General features: G+C 42.0%; 1 protein-coding gene across 1 annotated transcript in view; it reads right to left on the bottom strand.

Moving 5' to 3' along the window:
- Nucleotides 1–4717: 4717 nt before the first annotated feature.
- RNF169 (ring finger protein 169) overlaps nt 4718–23389 on the bottom strand; it is a 59083-nt gene continuing 40411 nt past the window's right edge. Inside the window, exons 4-6 of the mRNA XM_070425621.1 lie at nt 21244–21362; nt 11490–11583; nt 4718–11045 (exon numbers count right to left, since the gene is read on the bottom strand). Coding sequence (XP_070281722.1) covers nt 9864–11045; nt 11490–11583; nt 21244–21362 — 1395 coding nt within the window. The 3' untranslated portion in view covers nt 4718–9863. The remainder of the gene's footprint in view (nt 11046–11489; nt 11584–21243; nt 21363–23389) is intronic.

The following is a 23389-nucleotide window of genomic DNA, read 5'->3' as shown; positions in this document are numbered from 1 at the left end:
CTGGGAACATCCTAGCCAACCTCAAGGCAAGAAGCCTTTTGTAAACACCACACAGATCATTCAGCTCCTGCCTGCACATCTAGTGACAGGGAACTCATCATGTCCTTTGTTGGGAAATCTATAGGACAATTCTAGCCATTGGGCTAAGCTGTCTGCCTAAGCCCCTCAGTTGTCCTAGCTCTGCTTTTTTGGCCAAGAGTATATCCCTTCTCTGAATCGGATATTTTTATACAGAATTTGCCTTTTGCTTATTCTTTTTTTTAAAATATATTTTTATTGATTTCAGAGAGGAAGGGAGAGAGAGAGATAGAAATAGAAACGTCAATGATGAGAGAGAATCATCGATTGGCTGCCTCCTGCACGCCACCTACTGGGGATTGATCCCTGCAACTCGGGCATGTGCCCTTGACCAGAATTGAACCTGAAACCATTCAGTCTGCAGGCCAACACTATCCTCTGAGCCAAACCAGCTAGGGCTTTTGCTCACTCTTAAAACCAATGGCATTGCTGCTTTGGTTTTTTAATTATTTAAAAAAATTTTTTTCTTGATTTCAGAGAGGAAGGGAGAGGGAGAGACAGAAACATCAATGATGAGAATCATTGATCAGCTGCCTCCTGCAGGCCTCCCAATTGAGGATCAAGCCCACAACCTGGGCTTGTGCCCTGACCAGGAATCAACGGTGACCTCCTGGTTCATAGGTCGACACTCAACCACTGAGCCACACCAGCCAGGCCTGCTTTGGCTTTTATTGTCTTTATCAGCAGACTACTAATATCAGAACTGCTTTCCCTTTTTTATACTTGAAGTTGACCTTTGATATCTAATGGAGAATTTATTACATTTCTTCATCTTAGTCTCTGCCCAGAGTTCCATGGTGTCAGAATCATTGTATATTCCTGATTATTAGCTTTGCCATCATGGAGGCTGTTTACAGAATGAGTGTAGACAGCTGGCCCCTTTTCCCTCCTATGTAACCAAAGCGTGCCTATGTAGAACTCCCAGGAAGGACACCACTAGGAGGCTACGCAGTGACTACTACTCATCCAGGAAGAGACCTAGGTAAGGACACATGGGAGCTAAGGTTTCTTATTCATCCTTTCAGTCTCAGCTCAGGTATGTCCTTGAACTCTCCTTCCAAGCTGAACTGGGCTTTCCTTTTCTTTTTTCTTTTCTTTTCTTTCTTTTTTTTTTTTACCTAGTATGACCTCACTGGGCACCACACTGCATGGTGCCAAATGATACCTCTGGTGCTAGGCCCAGGGTCTGCATCCAGGAAATACTCAGTAAGATTGAATTGTGGATGAAATGGAAAATAGCTCAGGCTGGCTATCTTAATGGGATTATACACACCTATGGCAAGACACTCGAAGCCAGTGCTGCACTTGCTCCCACAGGCACTGCCTTGGACTTCCCTGAAAACGACCACGATCAAGAAACACAGCACTCCTACCTGCCTGCTCTTCTAAAGCAGGGAATCAGACTACCACCCCTTCCCATACAGGGAGCTGCTGCATCTCTGGAGGCTATAAGATCACTTACCACTAGGGTCCAACTCTTTCCTATCTCAGGAGTAATCCAGACTTAGTCACATTACCAGGCCTCAATGTTTAACCTTCTTGTAAGATGTATCTCATAGGGCAGCTCATTTAACCTTACCCATAACAGCAATGGAGTTTTCAACCTCTATGGGTTCTTCTGGTGTTAAAAACACTCTTTGAGGGAGGGTTTTTCACTGAGAAAATTTCAGTTGCCTGGTTTCCTGAGTTTTGTGCTTTTGAAGAGACATGGCCTTGTCCTATCCCAGTGAATAAAGCCTCAGACTAGATTTGTCAAGTGAGCCAGCATTCAAGACTAATCAAGAAGGCCTTTGCGGTGGTAGCCACCCTCCCTATTGTCAGGGTAGTCACTCGCCCCAGCACATCTGATCTATCATTAGATTCTTCACCCCCCGGGCTGGCTCTCACCCACAGCCCCCTTCTCCATAAGCAGATGGGAAACTGGCTGCCACACTCTTCTGAGCCTTCTCCAGTTTTCTAATCAGAGCAAAACATGACCAAAACAGAAGAAACAGTTTCTCCCACCAGTTCTTCAAAATTAGGCCCATCTGTTTTCCAAAGCACTAATCCAAAGTGCCAGTGAGTACCCTGGAGGGTCAACCGTGGCCACAGGAGGGAGAGAACCAATTTAGCTGCAGTTTGTGTCTCACCATACTTGCTACTTCAGGATACCTCCCACCCCTGCAGTGGACGCAGAAAGAAGACTCATCTCTCTAGCCCTGTGAGGCACAGTCCAGGAGGAAAGCCAACCCAGAAAAAGCAATCAGTGGCTTTGGAGTCAGAGGACCCAGCTTCCAGGCTATGTCAGGGCCAGTTCCATCCGTCAATGAGGGCCACCCCTTTCACAGCACCCGGCTATAAGGTAATTAATGAGTGTGGTATGTAGACCATTAGGAGCCAAGAGACAACCAGAGATACTGATCAACTGCATTTTTTCTTGAAAATCATTTTAACGAACCTCTTTGGAAGAGGTTAGACCAGATGATTTCAAAGGTCCTTCAAAGTGCTGGTTTACCATGTATGGCATTGACTCATATATCGGTCCTTCAAATTGGTTTGACAAGTTTAGATGAAACAGGGATATATTTGTTCTCTGTTGGATGAGAAACTGCCACCAAGCCAATTTTGATGAGTTCCTGAGCAGTGATTTCAAAAGAGGGTATTTTTAAAAATCAGATGTTCTGGCTCTGGCCAGATGGCTCAGTTGATTGGAGTGTTGTCTTATACACCAAAAGGCTGAAGGTTTGATTCCTGGTCAGAGCACAAAACCTGGGTTACAGGTTGGATCCCTGATCAGGGCACATATGGGAGGCAGCAGATCAATATTTCTTTCTCACATAGATGTTTCTCTCCCTCCCTCCCTTCCTCTCTCTCTCAAATCAGTGAACAAGTACTCTGGTGAGGATTAAAAAAACGTATCAGATGTTCTGAGTAAAGCCCTAATGTGCAAGGAAAATGTCATTCTATGCATTTGTTCTTTACTTGGGTTCTTTTTTGGTGTGTTCATTAGAAGAATGGTTGAATATCAGAATAACAGTTGTAAATTGGAAGTACCTTAGAACTCAGAAGACATAGCTGTACACTACAGAAGCTCCATCTTACCTAATTTCCCCATAATTCTGAATGCCAAAGCAGACATTCCAACATGGGGCATCTCCCCAAGCAAAAGTAGCATCAAAAATCACAGTCACCCAGCCGGCGTGGCTCAGTGGTTGAGCGTCAATCTATGAACCAGGAGGTCATGGTTTGATTCCTGGTTATGGCTCAATACCCAGTGTGGAATGTGCAGGAAGCAGCCAATCAATGATTCTCATCATTGATGATTCTATCTCTCCCTCCCTCTCCCTTCCTCTCCCAAATCAATAAAAATACATTATATATATTTTTAAAAATCACACAGTCTAGGCTTAGCCCAGATTTGCCTGAGATTGCTCTCCAGAGATCAGATTTTTGCCTAGAAACAGAATATTTACTTTCATGAGTTTGCTTTACTATCGTCTCAGCTTGGGCTTCTCCTCAAGAAGGTAAACATCCATTGAAGAATGCACTGTGGTATTAAATAAACAACACATCATCCCATTTGATTCCGTGCCATTTCCTTGTTGGCAGAAGCATCCTTGACAGGGCATGAACTGTTCTAAGTCCTCTGTCTTTGTCAAAATATTCTTTATGCGTGTGAGAGGTGGCCAGCAGTGGCAGTCCACAAGGATCTAGACCCCTTGTCCAATTCTAACGCACACAGCAGGTTGAGTAAAACCAACCCATTTTCTATTTCTAGGTGGGTGGGGGAAAGGCCCTAAGGACAACTGTGTTTGTATGAAGAACTGAGAGTAAACAACACACACACACACACACACACACACACACACGGGCATTTATGATAACCACTAGAGACCCGGTGCACGAAATTCGTGCACAGAGGGGTGCCCCTCAGCCTGGCCTGCAATGACACAAGTGTTCCATGCCCGGCCTGGCCAGAGGTCCTCCGCAGCCGGGTGCGGAACACTAGCCTCATCACTGGGGTGATGACGCAAGCATTCCCCCGTCCCCTGGCCACTCCATGCCTGCTGCCCAGAGGCCCTCCGCAGCCAGAGTGGAATGCTTGCCTTGTCACCATGGTGACGAAGCAAGCATTCCGCCAGGCTGCTCATGCTGCCCGCTCTCCTTGAGACTGGGGAACTCCGGTGGGGCAGAGAGGACTGGGTGCTGCCATCTCGTGGCTATGGGTGCCACCATCGGTGTGATGGAGTGATGGTTAATTTGCATATTACCCTTTTATTAGATAGGGTTGTTTTCCTTGCAGTTACCCATTCTCTCCTCAGGACTTGAAGTGTTCTGCTGGAGGCTAAGGGTTGACCCCACCTGCTCCCACTGGTGGCACAGCTTGGAGGGTGAACAGGAGAATCTGACTGTTGCCTTCTGTAGCCAGGGCCCAAAAGCTACTTAAGCTGTAACAGCTTGATCTTTGAGGAGTCACTGCCTGTTTTTACCCCTTCTTGAATTAGAGAACAGGAAGGTGAGCAAGCCTGACCTTACCTTGGCTTTGTTCAACCAGTTCTTGATTTAAGACACCAGAAAAGGCAGAGAGGCAGCCTGCTCCAAGTTTGAGGTTGCCTCCCACACTTACAAGGCACTAAGGAAGCATTTACTCACTCAAAGCGAAGTGTGTAAATATTTTTCTTAGGAAGAAAAAAAATACTGATAATACATAGAACAATGTGCACATACAGTCTTGGCACTTTCCTTCATCCAGTTTAATCAACCTCTAAACTGGTGACCTCTATATATCTTGAAGTATCTTTTTCTGTAGAACAATCCTCTTAAGAAAGTTACAGTGGATAACACTGATGTATAAGGATACATTTCTGGATCCTCTTTGGAGGAAAATCTATTCAGCAACCCCTTTCCCTAGAATCTCACTGTGCCCCCACACACACACACACCTTCCCCTAAGCAGACCTGCTTTCTCTTTGAGTCCCAAGAATTTATAAGTAGCTATACTAGTTCTAAAAACCAGGCCCAAAGACCTCTCTATGGGTTGAAGGAAAAGGCTGGGTGAGAGAGATTTAAGTCCCTAAGTTCTTGATTTTTAAAGAAAAATGAAGGACTGGCTGGGTTTTAACCCTTGGTAGTTAAAATGACTGTTCCAATAAACATATCACTTCCCAAGGCTCCATATCCACCGTACACTATGGGGATTTTCCCTACCTGGGTGTATATTCAGGGGGATATAGGTGCCTTTTAAATCTAACTTAAAAAACCAGGAAGAAAAACTGTTAAAAACAAAAAGCCTCCTAAATCATTTGGTTGTCCCCCTCATTCTCAAATATTGTGTGTGTGTGTGTGTGTGTGTGTGTGTGTGTGTAACTTAAAAGACTATTTATTCAGACCCTAGAAAACTATAATATAAAATAGGACACAGGGTGCTGGACATCAAGTTCCTAATTTCTTAAAAAAGAAGAGGGATGGCAAGGGGGAGAGTATGACTTGGATCATTTCCATGCCTGCCTATTCCAGCTACATGATATTTTATGGTTATGCTCCAGCCTTCAATTTTTCTTTCCTTCCTCTCCTGCTGGCCCTCCATCTGAATTAAAAGCCAGGCAAGAAAAAGGAAAGAAATCCCACGTTGCTGCCAGCTCCAGTTGAGCGGTTCTGATTGGGGAAGATGTTAGGAGGTTACTAAGTTGAGATGTGGCCATAGATGTGGCCACAGAGCAGTGGTTCTCAACCTTCCTAATGCTACGACCCTTTAATACAGTTCCTCATGTTGTGGTGACCCCCAATTTCATTGTTACAAATTAAACATAATTAAAGCATAGTGATTAATCACAAAAACAATATGTAATTATATATGTGTTTTCCGATGGTCTTAGGCGACCCCTGTGAAAGGGTTGTTCGATCCCCAAAGGGGTCGCGACCCACAGGTTGAGAACCGCTGCCATAGATGCTTTATGCTAAAAGCAGCTTCTGAAGAGATCTTTATTGTCCTATGATCACTGAAGGATAAAATTCATTCTCTTCTGGCAAAATTACTTAGGAAGTGGAAAGCAGTGTTGCAATCACATTCACAAATACTGATGGGAATATCTAAAATGTTCAAGGCAGCCTGCTTGGTGCTAGACAGTATCTTGAATGGCACCATCCAAGATCATCTCTATGAAAGAAGTGGCCTTTCATGAGGCCATTAACAAACTCTCCAGCCACATATACATTCAAATACATTCCATTAGACACGGAGCTCCACAAGAGCAGAGGCTGTCCTTCCCATCTTTGTATCTCCACGGCCCAGCACAAGTGGGCACAAGTTCGAAGCTCAGCCAATGTCATCAAATGGAACAGAAAGGATGAACAACAGCACAGCCTTCGGTCACCAGCTTCACCAGTCAAGCACAGTGGCAGCTTCCGATTTTAGTCAGTTTGTAATCATACTGCAATTAATTAAGCAGCTTTAATCTCTTAAGGGCTTTTTAGGGAAAATGAACAAAAAGCACAGAGAGAAGGCATTCATCACCAGTGCTCTCTCCAGGCAAAAATTTTAAAATTAAATTTACAAAATGAATGAAGCCACTTACAAAAGGTTTTCCTGGGAAGCCTCAGCCAAAGAGAATTAACCTTTTAAAAAGAGGCAATTACATGAAAGGGGCCAAGGGCCGGATACATACTACCCTGATTTGACACCAACCCAACAGGCCCAGGTGACTTCTTCCAACAGATACAATCAACAGAGTCAGGAACGTGTTCCCAAGTGTCATTCCCACCCCAAGGAAAAGGGCTAAGAGCCCCCTTCTCAGGGCACCACATTGCTTAGATTTCCCATCAGAATGACCTCCATCCTTCATAACTTCCCCTTTAATAAGAAAAAACAAAGACTGCATATACACATGAAACAAAGATAGTAGGACATGAGAAATTTGTATGGTGAATCAGATTCCAATGATTTGTGATAAATATGTTTGCTTTGTGAAATAGTGCATCTCTCATTCTAGCTGATAAACCCTCCCCATTATTCTATTTCCCTACCTTGTCTTTCTTTTTCTCCAAAGAATCCATGTCAGCAACTCCATATGTGATCGATTTCACAACCAAGCAACAGGAGAGGGGAAATTTTTCAGAAAGAAAAAGTGTTCAGGTTTTAGTTATTAAGTATGGGAAGAATCTTAAAATACAGATAATACCTTAGTGGTTTTTGCCTCCTCCAAAGCCAAGCAGATTAAAAAGTAAGCCTCATCCCTCCTTAACCTAAACTGCTTTGCATATATTTGAAGTACTACTGCTCAGCTGGAAGTATGGGAAACAACTGTCAATACCATTGTAGGCACCACAGCAGGGCTAAGGGGGAAAGTCAGTAAGCTGGATCCATAATTTGGAATATTCTCTTACCAACAAGTAGCTTTTCACTCTGCACCTGAAGCTAAAACTTGTTGCTACTACTATGTAATTTCTTAAAATGAAAGTATTACTCTGGGGAAATATTTAAAATATATATCTTTTTTCTATTAAAAATATTTATCTTTTTTTCCAAAAACAAAAATCAGTTCCAACTGAAAAGTATTTTTCGAATTATCGGAGATATAGAAAAAAGTGGCAAGTGGAAAAATAAGTCTTTCCTACTGTCAATGAGATTAGCCTCCCAATAATACTAAGATCCAAAAGGAACTAACTGAAACGGCAGTAACTGGTGTTTTCTCTGTGGGCATTTAGTAAGTCACCCTCTGTCTCCTGCAGACCAGTGCCAGCTCTTCTATCCTGGGCACCAATGTGCCCTCCAGCAGCCTTTGGAGGGCATATGTTGCTGGTAGGACCTAGAACTGAAGTGGTGTGAATATAAAGTAATGAGACTGATGTGTTTTTTAAACACACATCTGCATGTGTGTACGCACAGAGAACACAGGATACATACATTCAGGTGAGTGATACTCCCCACCAAAGCAGTCACTGAGGAGGTTCCACATATCACAATGATCACCAAAATGCTCACAGCATCTCTGGAACTTATCTCTGGGAACTGTTTGTGAGCTGCACACAGAATGGCTCTGGTGATTTTAAAGGTGCACCTCATTTATGATTCCAAACCTCCTTGTTACCCCACCTTCTCTCCCAGAGGTTTCAATAGCTTCTGACTAGTTTGGAATTTAAAATTTTCTCTCCTAGATCCCTAAAATATTACAGATTTTCACAGAGAAGGGAGACAAGACTCCTGAGAAGAAGCAAAATAAGGGGATAGAGTAAATCCCTAGTGACCCTGATCAGTGAGTCATTGTTCTGGATCTTAGCTTCTGCCTGAATAAGAGGAAGAAGTTGGAATATTTAACCATTAAAGTCCCTTCCAGTTCTAACATTTTAGGAGTCTATGTTTCCAGATGTTTCTAGACTTTGAGGACAGTTCCAGACATGTTTTCACCAATGGCAACATCATTGGAAAAACGATGCAGTATCCTGTTGGGGCCACTCAAAGGGGACAACATACATTGGGATATATAAGCTCTGAAAGGTTTGTTAAATGTCAGTCATGTGACTTTATAGTAACAGCTCATACATGCACAGGGAATGTCAGCCCATCTGAGATTCCCTAAAATCACATCTTAACCCCTATTCTCAATGAGCCCAGATGGGCAGGAGCACCAAGCACCACCAGGGATGCAAAAGACACATGGTGTCAGCCGCTAAGGAAAATAAACCCCAAAGGTCCATGGGACTGAATTTACCAGCTGCATCCAGCTAGATACCTTTCCATAGTATGGAGTTTCAGCATTGTTCTTGCCTGACTTCTGGGCAAAGTTTTTGGACTTTAGATCAACATTGCAGATAACCCTTGGCCACGTGGAGAGTAATAATGATGTCCAACTGTCTTTTATCTCACAGCCTGGAAAAAAGGAGGCTGTAAACTGTGGGGGGTGGGACTAATTGCACAGTAAAGGTTTATAGTTCCAGTCAATCTCAGGTATCTGCATGTGGGTTTTGCAAAATGGGTACTCAATGCCTAGCCAGCTTCCCCTAGACTCCCCTGGCATGACCTTGGGTTGTAGTCCATATAACAACCTGTCAGTGTGGAAAATCCATGGGATTTGTTGTCAGGAGACCCAGTGGTCAGTCTGGGATAAGCCACTTTGTTGAGAGAACCTGAACACCTGCACTGCAGTTTCATCATCTAAAAATGGGGTTAGTCCCACTTACACGTTAGGTCTCCTGGTAAGACCAAGTTCAACAATGACTGATTGGTCTGTCAACTATATAGCATTAATCAAATGTTACTTTTTAACAGGGAATGTTAATTAGCTTTTGTAGAAGCATAAACTCACTGATCTCATTAGGAATATTTACTTGTGACAAGGGTCAGGAGAAGGGCTAACATGATCTTTTGGAATCTGCCAAAGAACTATACTGTTCCACTTCTTTGAAAAAGATGGAACTTATTTTTATCTGCAAGGCCGATTTAAAAATACACTCTGTTAAAAGAAGTCAGGAGATCTACCAGTTGAGAAGGTATCCCCTCTTTCCGCTACCATTTCTAACTCTGGCCATTGTGCTCCTGAATCTCATTCCAAGTGGGTGCTGCCAGATTTGGCCCGAAGCCCTCAGGCCTGGGTCACCTAGGGGGTGAGGCGCTTCTGGCCTGGGTCACAGGGAAGCAGACACACAGTTCCCTTGGATATAGACTACAAAGGCCCTGGAACCTCTCAGAACCACATCGGGGTGTTTTGCCATGAAGAAAAACCCCAAGTCAGAACACTCTGCTCTTCAGTATAAATGACCAAGCCCAAAACAAAGACCTCTTAAAAGTAGGTAACACTGTTCATGAGGTGCTACTTGGCCCCGGCCATGTTGCTGGACCGTAAGAGATACTGATCCACGCTTCCTTTTCGCCGACTCACAGTCCGTCTCTCATTGTCAAACATGCGCTGCAATTGCAGAGCCAGCTGCCTGTCTTCTTCCTCTTGCTGCAACTTCTGCTCCATCTCTCGCAGGACTGGGTCTGCTGGGGCCAGACCCAACTCACCACTGCTCTGTCGCCGTTTCTTAAGGGACCCACTTTGTTCCAAGTGCTTGGTCTTACAGTGTCTTTTCCGGCCCCGACGCAAGGCAGGAAGTGGCTCCTCACCTAGGTTGTCTGCCAGGACACCATTGGGCAGATCAAAATGATTCACTGTCTGCAGCTGTTTCTTTGTTTTGAGGACCCCACCTGAAACACTGTTTTTGGGCAGCACTGAGTTAATCGCCGAGATTTTCATGGCTGTGCTTATACAAGTTTTGTCTAACTTGGCATCTGGGGTTGACCCTGACCCTTCAAACTTTTCTCTCAAAGAAGTCCCACTGGCTCCCGCTCTGAATTCTGAAGAACAGCAGGTTTCCAATGGGATCTCAGTGCTCCTTTTACTGTCACTGCCCTGTTGTGCTTTTGTTTGGCTAACAGAGGGGAAATAATCCGGGTCAGCGGGGGCAGGTCCAATACACTCAGAGAGCACATGCCCCCTGGACAGTCTTGTATTTAAAGCCAGACGCGGCCTCTCCTTGCTAGAATGGGTAACTTCAGAAACGAGCATGTCTTCCCCTGTTTCTGGAGCCAAGGAGGTGAGGGTGGCTTTCGAAAGGGTTTTTTTGATCTGCCGTTCCTGAAAGATCTGCTCCCACTTTTTGAGGATCCGTGGACTGGCCTCATAAGAAGTCTGCTTCTGTAGGCTTCTGTTTAGGTTGCGGGGTGTTGATTTGATGATGAGGGGGCTTAGCACACGGCCATCAGGGAGTCTCTTGGGAGGAGTACATGGTGAGCAGACTATGGGCTTGAAATGGTTGAGTTCTTCGGAGATGCTGTCATTGCTCTCAGGGCTGATGGAGCGCTCGGGCTTATGCAGGGAAGCCAAGGATGAGAGGGAGCTGAAGGGCAGACGCTTTTCAATGGTCAAGTCAGGGGCGGAGAGGCAGCGGTTGTTCTGAGTGGACAAGAGGACACCAATGATGGGGTTGGAGGTTGGGGTTATAGTTGTGACCTGAAAGAGGTTAAAAAGATTATACATACATACATATATACGTGTGTGTTTTTCTTCATACTTCCTTCATAATGGTAGAGAGAGAGGGAGGGAAAGGATAAGAAAAGGGATAAAGAGTGATATAAGCCTAAGAAAAGGGGAAAATCCCTAACCTAGAATGTACAACATTTTCAGAAATTCCTACAAACTTGAAACAATACAATTAAAAATCTATAGGGAAAAAAGTCATCTAGAACTTCTAAAAATGTTCGTCTATCAACCCTCATGCCAACCACCTGGCTACCAATTCACACTGTCTTCCCATCATAGCTATTTATAAAATTCCCCAACGTAACTAGTCTGCCCAGGACCCTGTGCCTCTTCTCATGGAATGGTTTCTTTCCTGGCCGTGGACAGGCGGTGGCAGACGGGACTGGATGTCCAGGGCCTGTGTCTGAGGTGTACCTTGGCTTTGCTGGTTGGGGCTGCTCGGAGTCTGCTCCTCGTTCTGTCCTGAGCAGTGTCACTGCAGCTCTGACTCCTTTCAACCTTTAGGTTCCTAAAAAAGAATAAATAAAAGACAAATAGTCAAGCGTAGCCCATAATACTAGCTAAGGGGGGAAAAATGAAAATCTCTTCTGTCTTTTCAAAGCCACCCACCAAGAAAGACAATTCCTTTGGGCAACTGCAATGGGAAATGAGTTAATTTGGTAACAAAACACATTCAAAGAACAAATCCTGTCAAAAGAAGAAGAGTTCTCCGGAGAGGACATTTGGTTTAAGCTTTTGTTTCCAAACTAGAACTGCTTCAATAACACAAGACTAATGGCTGTTTTGCTCGTGCTTTGAGAGATACAGGGCTACTTTACCTTCCTTAATAGAGTGGACACACTGTTTAATCACCTTTGCAAACAACAGATTTTCCCCCTTCAAATGTCTCCACAAACAATCTAAATCAGCCATGAAACAAACATTTACGTACCTACAAATATGTAAGTACCTACAAAATGCCATTCACTGATGAGCATTATCTGGGCAGTGAAAACACAGAGAAGAATAAGATATCATCTAAGTCTTCAAGGAATCAGAGTCCAGTGAGGTATACAAATAAATAATTCAATACCATACAGTGAAATGGTACAACAACAAAAAAGTGAGCCTAAAAGACAGACTGGCATAAAAGAGGGGGTTATTAGTTACTTGGGATGGAGTGAGAGCAGGGCTAGAAAAGCCAAAAGTCAAGGTGGACACACAGTCATGCAGATTATTCCAAACAGAAATTATTTCCTTAAGTAGTTTTACTTATCTTTGGAATGGAACACATCATATCTACTTTTTTTGTAGCAAACGACTTACTTTTAAAGTTTTACTATGTCAGAGAAAATTTATAAATGTGGTAATAAGGTATATTTTCAGGGCACCTCTCCTCTTCCTACATCTCTAGCAAAGGCCTGTCCTACCTATGACTTCCATTCCAGCATTTCTGTGTTATCCCTCCCATTCAAAACTTCCCATCCTATGTCTTATGGCCACATCACCTTGCTAGATGGCTTCAATCTGATGAACAAATCTATGCTATGTTGTCAACAGGAGAAAGTGGTGGCCAACCTGCATTACATGTCTGCACTTCAAGAAAATTCAACACTGAACCTAAACAATGTGAGAGTTGTACCCTCTAGTGTGAGGTTTATTTTGGAACAGGCAGCAAACTTCAATATCCCCCTATAAAGGCAGCTTAGAAGTCAGCTTGGTGTGTATTTTACCTAGACCAATACTGAAATCTATCTGTACCCCCAGAACTTACACAAACTGTCAGTGTTGTAAGGCACCCAGAAGTAAACTGGATTGCAGATTAAAATGTCGCAGTGAATAACATGTACTTTGGGTCAGGGGGAATGGATATGGAGCTGAAAAAGACAGCATTATTATTTCAAATATATGACTTGTTTGGCATGATTTCATTGGAGAAAGAAGTAGACACTTAGACATTAATCAACCTAAGAAAGAACTTGGTAACTTTCAATAGTCACAGCAGTTCAGTGATAGCCCTAGGAGGTACTGAGCTCTATGTCATTAGGTGTTCAAACTGAGGCTACACCTATACTTTAAGGTCCAAACATTCCATAATTAAGAATTAGCTTAATATATTTTTAAAAAGTGTTTATAAATCCATTTCATCAGCAGTAACAGAGTCAAATTTAAAGACACTGACTACATCCCCAAGTTATCAGAGGTACAAATGACAAGTACCCAGTGGTAAGGAGAACCTCTTTATATACACACTAAATGCAATTTGTGGTAAAAATAATAAAAAGGCCCAGGAAGGAAAGCTACATTTGCATCACTCAAGCACACCAGAAAGACACCCAAAGCAGTTTCTGATAATTTAAAATCTTTTGGGTAAGCCTCAGTATAACTGAAATTGTCATTGCTTCTTCCATTCATTTGGTCAGCAGACTTTACTGAGCGCCAACTCTGTGCAAAGCAATAGAGACGGACTGACAAAAAGGTAACCTTGACTAGCAAGTGCATCCAGTCACTGAAGTCCACCGCACCAGAGAAGGACAGCGCTATAGGGAAGCAGTATTTATATACTGCCAAACTCTCTAAAGTTATATTCTAAGAGTTGTATAGTTTTAGCTCTTACATTTAGGTGTCTGGTCCAATTTGACTTAATTTTTGTATATGGTGTGAGGTTGGGGTCTTCTGTAACTTTATTCTTTGGCATGTGGATATCCAGCTGTCCCAGTACCATATGTGAACAGACTATTCTTTCCCCTGTCAAGTGGTCTTGGCACCCTTATTGAAAATCAGCTGACCACAGATGAATGAGTTTATTTCAGGACTCTCAATTCTATTCCAAAGATTGATATCTCTACCCTTATTTCAGTACTACACTCCTTTGATGGCTGTAGCTTTGCAGTAAGTTTTGAAATTAGAAAAGTATGAGTCTCCACTTCTGTTCTTTTTCAAGATTGTTTTGGCTATTTGAGATCCTTTATAATTCCATATGTGAATTTTAGTATCAGCTTTTCATTTCTGCAAAAAAAGGAGACTGGCATTTTAATAGGTATTGCAATGAATCTGTGAAACCAGTCGGGGAATACTGGCATCATAATATTAAGTCTTCTAATCCATAAGCACAGTGGTATTTCCTTTTATCTAGGTCTTCTTTAATTTCTTTCAACAGTGTTTTGTAGTTTCCAGTGTCAAGTCTTACACCTTCAGGGTTAAACTTATTCATAACTATTCTATTCTTGTTGATGCTATTGTAAATGGAATTGCTTTCCTAATTATATTTTCAGATTGTTCACTATTAGTGTATAGAAATTCAACTGATTTTTGTATCCTGCAACTTTGCTAGTTTATTAGTTCTAATAGTCTTTCATGAATTCTTTAGGATTTCCTATGAATAACATCAGGTCACTTGTAAATAGAGTAATTTTACTTCTTTCTTTGCAATCTAGATGCTTCTTTTTTCTCAACTTTACTGAGATATAACTGATATATACAGAGTGGAACAAAAGTAGGTATACAGTTTTGAGTACATGAAACACAGTTTATTCTTGTATTATTATTTATTAATTGTATTATTTTCCATACAAACAACTGGGAACCTACTTTTGACCCACCCTGTATTATAATGTTGTGTAAGTTTAAGGTTATTTTCTTAGAGGTCACCCTGGGGATTATAATTAACATCTTAATTTATAACAATCTATTTCAAATTACTATGAACTCAACTTCAATAGCATACAAAAACTTTGATCCTATATATAACTCTATCCCCCCCATTGTGTTGTTACAGGCACACAAAGAATCACAAAAATCATGAATGTGAAAATATTGTATAAACAATAAACATAATATACAGATATTATTGTAGCATTTGGTCACCTTAAGAAGCTTCAAAATGCTGGCTGAAAATAGTCAAGAGCAGTAAACTTGATATTATTCTTAGGCCTGAAAGAGCTCAAACAATACCTTCACTAAAAACAGGGAAGTAACTATCCTCCCACCTTTGTATACATCAGTTTCTGTATCCCCAAACCCTAACACAGTGCTGGGCACATAGTGGATACAGTCAGTAAGTTTCTTGTAAATGAATAAAAATATGTATAGAAATGCCTCTTTTCTTTAAGGAAAGAAAACTTTAACATTTATTAGGAATCTATTATCTGTCAGGCACTGTGCTAAGTGCTTTAAATGTAGTGTATCTCATTTAATCCATACAGAAACCCTATGAGATAGTTATCACCCTCCTCAATTTATGAAGAACTGAGGGAAGTTATCTTTCCCAGGTAATACAGCTGAAGCCAAGATTTCACCCTGTATCTCTATGATCCCAGGTCTGAGCTCTTTCTACTGCAGCATACTGATCTCACAGTCTACTCTACTTTGCCATAGAACAAAACTAGCAAGTCAGGGAAGCTCTCTCTCCCAAACACAAAATTAAATCATAAACAAGAGGAAGCAGCATTGTCTGAAAGGCAACTGGTTTAAAATCTCCACTGCCAAGAAGCCAGACTGTTTCTGGGATGTCTAGTTAGGCTCAAAATGCCCATAACCACAATGACTTACAAACAAAGAAAAGGAGGGACAGCCAGTATAAACATGCAGCTGGAAAGCTAGATTTAATCCTTATAAAACACTGCTTAAAAAGTTTTCAAATGTTAATGCATGGTATAAAACATCAGACAGCTCATACTCTCAATTGCTCACTCATTACTCTCACCCATACCACATTAGTTTCTTTTAATCACATTCTCAGGTCTGACAGAGCTGAGTACCACCAAGAAGCTAAAGGCTGGAGAAGACCCTCCTTCCAGCCCCTGGCCTGGGTGTGTGATCCCCCTTCACCAATCCCCAACCCCACAACATACACACATATTTGAATGAAACCAGCAACTTCCTTAGGCCTAGTTGTAGCTGCCATACAACTAGAAATGGGTGAAATTTTGTTACAATCCTTCCCTTGTGTATTTATGATCTGGGTTATCGGGCTTGTACATACCAGTATTCTTTCTTTTTTTAAAAGTGTACAATTACATTTTTAGTATACTCAGTTACTAAGCATCACCACAATCAATTTAGAACAATCCATCACCTCATACCCTTTAACTAATACTCCCAAACCCCACCCTTCTCCTCCAGCCCTTAGCAACCACTGGTCCACTTTGTCTCTACATATTTGCCTGTTGTGAACATACACTAGTATTCATTTGCAGATGAACAAAAACACTGTTTCCACAGCATAATGCAAAAGGATTTGAGTCTCCTCAAACAGCATGATAACTGGACAGCTTCTTAGATCTCTGTAGCAACCTGGTATCTTTTTAGAACAGGCAGGGTATAAGTTATCCAGCAAAGAGAAGAAAGGGAGCTTTCTGCTGCAAAGGTAGATCATTTCAAGGCAAAGATCCAAGCACAGAGCCTTTTAGCACAGGGTTCTGAGAATGGTTTGATAGAAAGAGCATAGATTTACAGTCAAGAGAGACCTGAGTTCCAATTCCATCTGTCACTCCACAAAGGTGATACATTCTTGGGTGAGTTATTTAACTTCCTTGAACTTCATTTTTCTTAGCTGTAAAATGAGAATAATATTACATATCTTGTAGGCTTAATGTGAGAACTAAATGAAATGAGGTAAAGCATTCAATAAGGCAGGAAGCACTGGGAAAAAGCTAGCTCCCTCACCATCTGGCCAGGCCTCCTAAAAACTACCAGGATATTTCTATCCTATTATATCAGAGATATTATTGACACCTCTAAAACCTGCCATTCTTCTTAAGTTCCACATCACTTCTCCTTAAGTTATTTTCACTTTCTAGCCATATTCCATTACTTTTAACAGCATAGGGATCTATAAGAAGGTCATGGGGACAACCAGTTTTTTTTTTGTTTGATCTAGTAGAGAAGAAGGTCATTAGGAGTAAAAAGAAATAAAATTTAAAAGCAAACAAACCAGTTTTTTAGATATTTAAAATAAAATTTAACTTTACAATTGTATATCAAGTTAATTTTTTTCAATTAACATATATTTTGTGATTAACTTAGAAGTGACCTAGGTTTAACTATTATTCTGTCTGCCTATTTAGAAGAAGTTTCATTTTCGAAGGGCTATAGAACTTCATTAATAGTGCTGCAAAGCCCTCTTAAAGGCTTTTAATTTCTTAAATGAAAATAGAACAAGCAGTTGGCAAGACTCAGCCAGAATCTGTTGATGGATTCCTTCTAAAATAACCATCCTATCAGACCTACTCACGCTTACCTCCTTCATGCTTTTGGGCTCAAGAAAGAAAAGTTTATAAAGTAGATAAGTAAAACAAATGCAGACTTATTTGATTTAAATACAGTTGTAAAAACTTTAAAAGCTTTTACATATGAATACTCTTTAGGAAAAGAACTTTCAGAGAAAAACTTCTGTTGCTGCTTGACAGACAGAAAAAGTGCAGTTGAAATATCCAAAAACTGTTAACGATGCTAATTCTTCATTTTTTAAAATTGTGGTAAAATATCCTATATAATAAAAGCCTAATATGCTAAGTGTCGAGTCATCTGGTCGGCCATTCAACCAATCAAAGCGTAATATGGTAATGATATGCTAAGGCCACTCAACTGCTCGCTATGACGTGCACTGACCACCAGGGGGCAGTTGACCGGTTGACCAGTCACTATGATGTGCACTGACCACCAGGGGGCAGACAGTAGACCAGTTGCTATGATGTGCACCGACCACCAGGGGACAGACAGTAGACCAGTTGATCAGTCACTATGATGTGCACTGACCACCAGGGGGCAGACGCTCCGACCAGTAGGTTAGCTTGCTGCTGGTTTCCGGCCAATCAGGACTGAGCAAGGTGGGTTGGACATGCCCTGGAGCCTCCTGCAGTCCCTCCATGGCTGGCCAACCTCCCACATCCCTCCCCGGCCCTGATCATGCACCAGTGGGGTCCCTCGGCCTGGCCTGCACCCTCTCACAATCCGGGACCCCTCAGGGGATGTTGGGAGAGCCAGTTTCAGTCCAACAGTGGAACGACCAGTTGCTATGATGCTCACTGACCACGAGGGGGCAGACGCTCAATGCAGGAGTTGCTCGCTGGTGGTCAGTGTGCTCCCATAAGGGGAGCGCTGCTGTGCCAGAAGCAAGGCTCACAGCTGGTAAGTGCAGCCATGGTGGCGGGAGCCTCTCCCACCTCTGCGGCAGTACTAAGGATGTCCGACTGACAGACATCCCCCAAGGGCTCCTGGACTGCGAGAAGGCACAGGCCAGGGTGAGGGATCCCCTGGAGTGCACAAATTTCATGCACCAGGCCTCTAGTTCGTAACATAAAAGTTACCATTTTAACCATTTTAAGTTTACAGTCACATTGTTGTGCAACCACCACCAAGCTAATTCTTTTTCAATATATCCAGATGCTTCAACTCATTGTCAGCACTAACAACCCTATATTGTTTTCCCAAATAACATTTGCAACTGGAACTCAATATTTTCTTAAGGAAAAAAGCATGTTGACTAAATAAGAGATGCAATCCACAGTATTACCATAATAGATTTTCCAACCTAAGGTTTCCATGACATCAGTAAACTATTTCCTAACAATCAAATCCAACTGTTTTAATAACTATACTAATAACTGAACTCAGCCCACAACTTTGGATATTGTTAGGAAATGAATACTGAAGTCCAGAAATGTGTAATACTGATCACAAACATTTCTTAACAGTAAATTTTAAGTGAATATATTCCTATAAATTAGACCCATTGTGGCTCAATGATATAGGATAAGGATAAGGATGGGCCAAAGAGCAGGAAAAGAAGATATAGTACAGATATTCCAGAGCCACACATAATCAAAAGCACACCACACCATTTAGGCTTTGTTTTGCCCTTTAGAGAAGAATTTTCTAAGTTCCTTGATAGGCATTTCTAGGTATTGACATATTAACCTGCAACTAGCTTTAAAATAATTAATTACAAGGGTAGACACTGGAACTGGTGATAAATAATTCATCTGTCTAATAGTCACTCCAATTAATTGGGGCAATTTGGCCTTGGCATCATATTTGGATATTAATAAAAACATTTCCAAGTCATTCTAAATTGTGAGATACTGATTTATCACAGATTGGCTAAAGCAACATTTATTTGTTTCAGGAAGTATTTATTGTGACTTGATTGGAAGAATGGCATGACCTTTATCTCTTTTCAGTAGATCCCTCTTATAATCAGTAAGATATGCCTGCTATGAATGGGGGGGCAGGGGGGGGGGCTCCATATACACAATCAGCAGCTGACAATTCTTAGTCAAGCAATCTTTAACTTTAGGGGGATCTATAGTTAACTCATATACACAAAGCAAGCGTTTCATCTTCATCATAAATGTAAAGTACAGTGGCTTACATCTTACATCCTACCTACTGGGTTCCTAATGACATCAGTCAAGCCTAAGTGACAACAATACAGTGTCCATTCAACAAATCAATGAGGGAGTAAATATTCTAGGAAAGGGCCTTCCTGGAACAAAGAGTTACCATTACTAGAGAAGGGAAGGCATTTAAGGGAAGGGGAAGGGGAAGTGACTTTTACTCTCAGAAATAACAGGAAATCAGACTATTCTAAAAGAATATATATAAGCTAGAGGCCCAGTGCACGAAATTCGTGCACGGGGGTGGGGGGGTTGGTCCCCTCAGCCCAGCCTGCACCCTCTCGAATCCGGGACATCCCTCTCACAATCTGGGACCTCTAGCTCCTAACTGCCTGCCCCCCCCCCCCCAACCTGATCACACCTAACCACCTCTGCCTGATGGTCTGATCACCCCTAACTGCCCCCCTGCCAGCCTGGTCAACCCCAACTGCCCCGCTCTGCCGGCCTGATCACCCCTAACTGCCCCACCCACTGGCCTGGTCGCCCCTTACTGCCCCCCCCCCGGCCTGGTCACCCCTAACTGCCCCCTGGCTGGCCTGGTCACCCCTTACTGCCCCCCCTGCTGGCCTGGTCACCCCCAACTGCCCCCCCCACCGGCCTGGTTGCCCCTTACTGCCCCCTGCACCAGCCTGGTCACCCCCAACTGTCCCCCCCTGCAGGCCTGGTCACCCCACGCAGCCTGCTGTTCAGTCATTTGGTCATCCCTCACTAACCCCCCTGCTGGCCTGGTCGCCCCACGCAGCCTGCTGTTCGGTTGTCCGTCCGGTTGTTTCGGTCATGATGGCCCCTGGCTTTTTATATATTAGAATAGGATTCAGATACAAAAACTACATCAGCGATCACAATAGTACATATTTCATAACATTCTTAAATATGGTAGCTTTTTGGGTCATATTTATTAGTGACTAGCTATAAAAAGCCTTCAAATAAAAAGGGTCCAGGTGTATGTCCATAGGGGCAGCAAGAGAGATCGACTTCACAGTGTTGCTGGGAAGGAAGAGAGGAAGACTAGAAATAAAGGTGAGCAATGCCAGCTTTAAACAAACAAAAAAAAAGATTACAAAGTAAGTAATGATTGTCTTTATCATCTTTATATTAAAACAAATCATGGCATGTAGTAGCTGCTCACAAATGAATGATTCCTCTATTTGTTCTTCCCTTCCTTTTCTCTCTATCCTTTCTTTCCTCCCTCCCTCCTTCCCTCCCTCCCTTCCTTCCTTCCTTCCTTCCTTCCTTCCTTCCTTCCTTCCTCCATCCATCCAAACCGGCATTTTTCCCCAATCATCCAACATCCAATTCAATTACTCCCTCTTTTCCTCCCTCGGGCCTGCAAAATCTGAAGGATCAAGAGGTTCCTCTGGCAAGGTCTTAAAAACTTTTCAGCAGTTTTCCCACTTGAAACCTATCAAGATATATTTTAGTTCTAGGCATTGAAAATAAAATCAACTCTGGTCTTCCTACTAAGAGAAGAAAGTCCACAGAGAGAATAGAGGACACGTCAGCTGAGGAAGGCTGCATTGTTTCTCCCAGGATGGAAAGTTCACACTTTGCAGCAGAGCAGTTAGCACAATCTTATCCTGAGGATACCAGAAATGGGTGAGATTCATTTTCTTTAAAAATTCAGGTCAGCCCCTTGTCCCTCAACCATATTTGAAAACCAGTTCCCACCTCCTTTCCCCACTCCCACCTCCCCCAACGTGGCTACCACAAATACTTTTGCTCCCCCAGCCCCTTTTGCCCCAGGACCCAAAATGAAAGAACCCTGACTGAAGTCAGCGTCAGCCTCTTACCCTGCCAGGAAAGCTAAGGAGTAGGAGCTGTTCTTAGAAACAAATGCAGAGCGATGTGTCTGTGTCATCTTGCCTCGGGAAGGTTCTTCATTCTCTGAATCTGAGAGACGCGCAGGGCACTGGCAGGAGAGAAGGGAGATAACAGTGTCCATTGGGGTTCCCATTGATTCTCCCATAGCTACTGTTTCAAATCTCTCCATTATGGCACTTCTACCTGAGCTCCAATCTATGTTTGTGTTTCCAACTGCCTCCTGGAGATCCCAATCTGGATATCCCAAATGTAGCTCAAACTTTATATATCCAAAATCAAACTATCTATCTACTTTAAGCCACACTACCAACCCAATTGGAAGCCTCAATGTCATCTATGACTCTTTTCTTTCCCTTTCTTTGAGGAAATAATAAATTATATAGAGGTTTTGAGTACCCCAACATTTCTAAATATTGTTTCATTTACTGTTTATATCAACTCTATTGAGAAGGGATTATTAGCTGTATTTTACAGATGGAAAACTGAGGCTCAGAGCAGTTGATTTGCCTGGGACTGTAGAGTTAATAAGTAGCTGACACTGGTTCTTAAATCCAGAACATTTGTCTCCAAACTACCTCCATGCTATTTCCACTCTACTCCATTCTACTGCTTAACAGTGGTTCTCAACCTTGGCTGCACATTAGAATCACCTGGGAATCCTTTTAAAATCCTGATTTCTGGGCCTCATCCTCCGGAAATTCTGTTTCATTGTTATGGGGTGGGGCCACAACATTAGTAACAAAGAAACAGAATTTCCGGAGGATGAGGCCAGAAATCAGGATTTTAAAAAGATTCCCAGGTGATTCTAATGTGCAGCCAAGGTTGAGAACCACTCTGCTAAAATGTCTCTTATCTAACTCTTCCCATGTATACTCAATTGTCATTGCCTTTCCTTAGATTCTCATCATCTTCTGCCTGGACTATTGCAATATCTACTACTGGTCTCGCTCTCTTCAGCCTTCCTTCCTTCTAATCCCCTTCATACTATCAAACACACAGAATCCTGCTTAACTATTGGTAACTTCAGGATAGAGTCTAAACACCGCAGCATAATTCAATAATCTTCAAAACTAGACTCAACTTTCTTTCATAGTTTTTCTTATACCAGTTCCCACACAGAGAACTCCTTGAATTCTAGTACAACCAAACTACTTTCTGCTCTCCACATGTACCATAAGTGTCTTTCAAAACCTCTATTCTTTTGGACATGCTATTCCCTCTGCCTAATATTCCCCTTCCACATTCTCTGCCTTTCAGAGGCATCTTAAATGTCACTTTCTCTGAAAGGGCTTCCAAATATCACTAGAGTCACCCTTTTCCACCTTTGTTTTATTTTGAAATCTTTTTTTTTTTTTTTTTAGTCTTTTCAATTTACATTTGAAGTTTCTTTTATATGTGCCTTTTGCATTCAATATATAGTGAGTATTATTTGCCTTGTTACTCAATATGAAAGTCTTTTTAGAGGGAGAAAATAATCTCACTGAACTCTAGTTTCTTATTTAAGAGTCTGTCTTCTGCTTCAGACAATAAACTCTGTGAGAGCAAGTGACCATCTTTTCTTTAAGAATCCCAATGCCATTATAGAGCAGGTAAACAAAACATATGTAATCATTTAATGATTAACCTGTTAGCTAATGATCAAATGACTACCAAAATGAGAGTTACAGACAGAGGCATGCAAGACATCATCTTATGGCTCAGAGTACCCTGCATTCCTGAAATACTTTGTTATTCTCTAGGCCGACAAATACATACATACATACAATAAGCTATGTTTCCTAATAGTTAGTCTTTGAGAAATAGGATTACAGGGAAGCTTTTCAAATTTTGTAGGGTACAACTCCTTAAAGAACTCTGTGGTACAAACTGTTCACTGGAGAAACTTTTAAACAGTACTAACCCATTATAAAATTTTATATAATATTCTCTTTTCAACTCTGAGAGAAAAAAAAAAAAAGCTTTGACACCTATAGACTCAACAGGGAATAAGTAATGGCAATTTCTATTTAGGTGTTTCCACATAATCAATTCACTACCAAATAAAAGAATGTCCAAGTCCCAGCTCTATTACTTAACTATCAGGGTTACTGTAGGTTAGTTGTTTATCTTTCCGAG

This window comes from Myotis yumanensis, unplaced genomic scaffold (genome assembly GCF_028538775.1).
Source record: "Myotis yumanensis isolate MYYU_CA2020_CCGP unplaced genomic scaffold, mMyoYum1.0.hap1 SCAF_10, whole genome shotgun sequence".
Taxonomy (NCBI): domain Eukaryota; kingdom Metazoa; phylum Chordata; class Mammalia; order Chiroptera; family Vespertilionidae; genus Myotis; species Myotis yumanensis.
The sequence above is the reverse complement of the archived record's forward strand: the minus strand, read 5'-3'. Positions and strand labels throughout refer to the sequence as shown.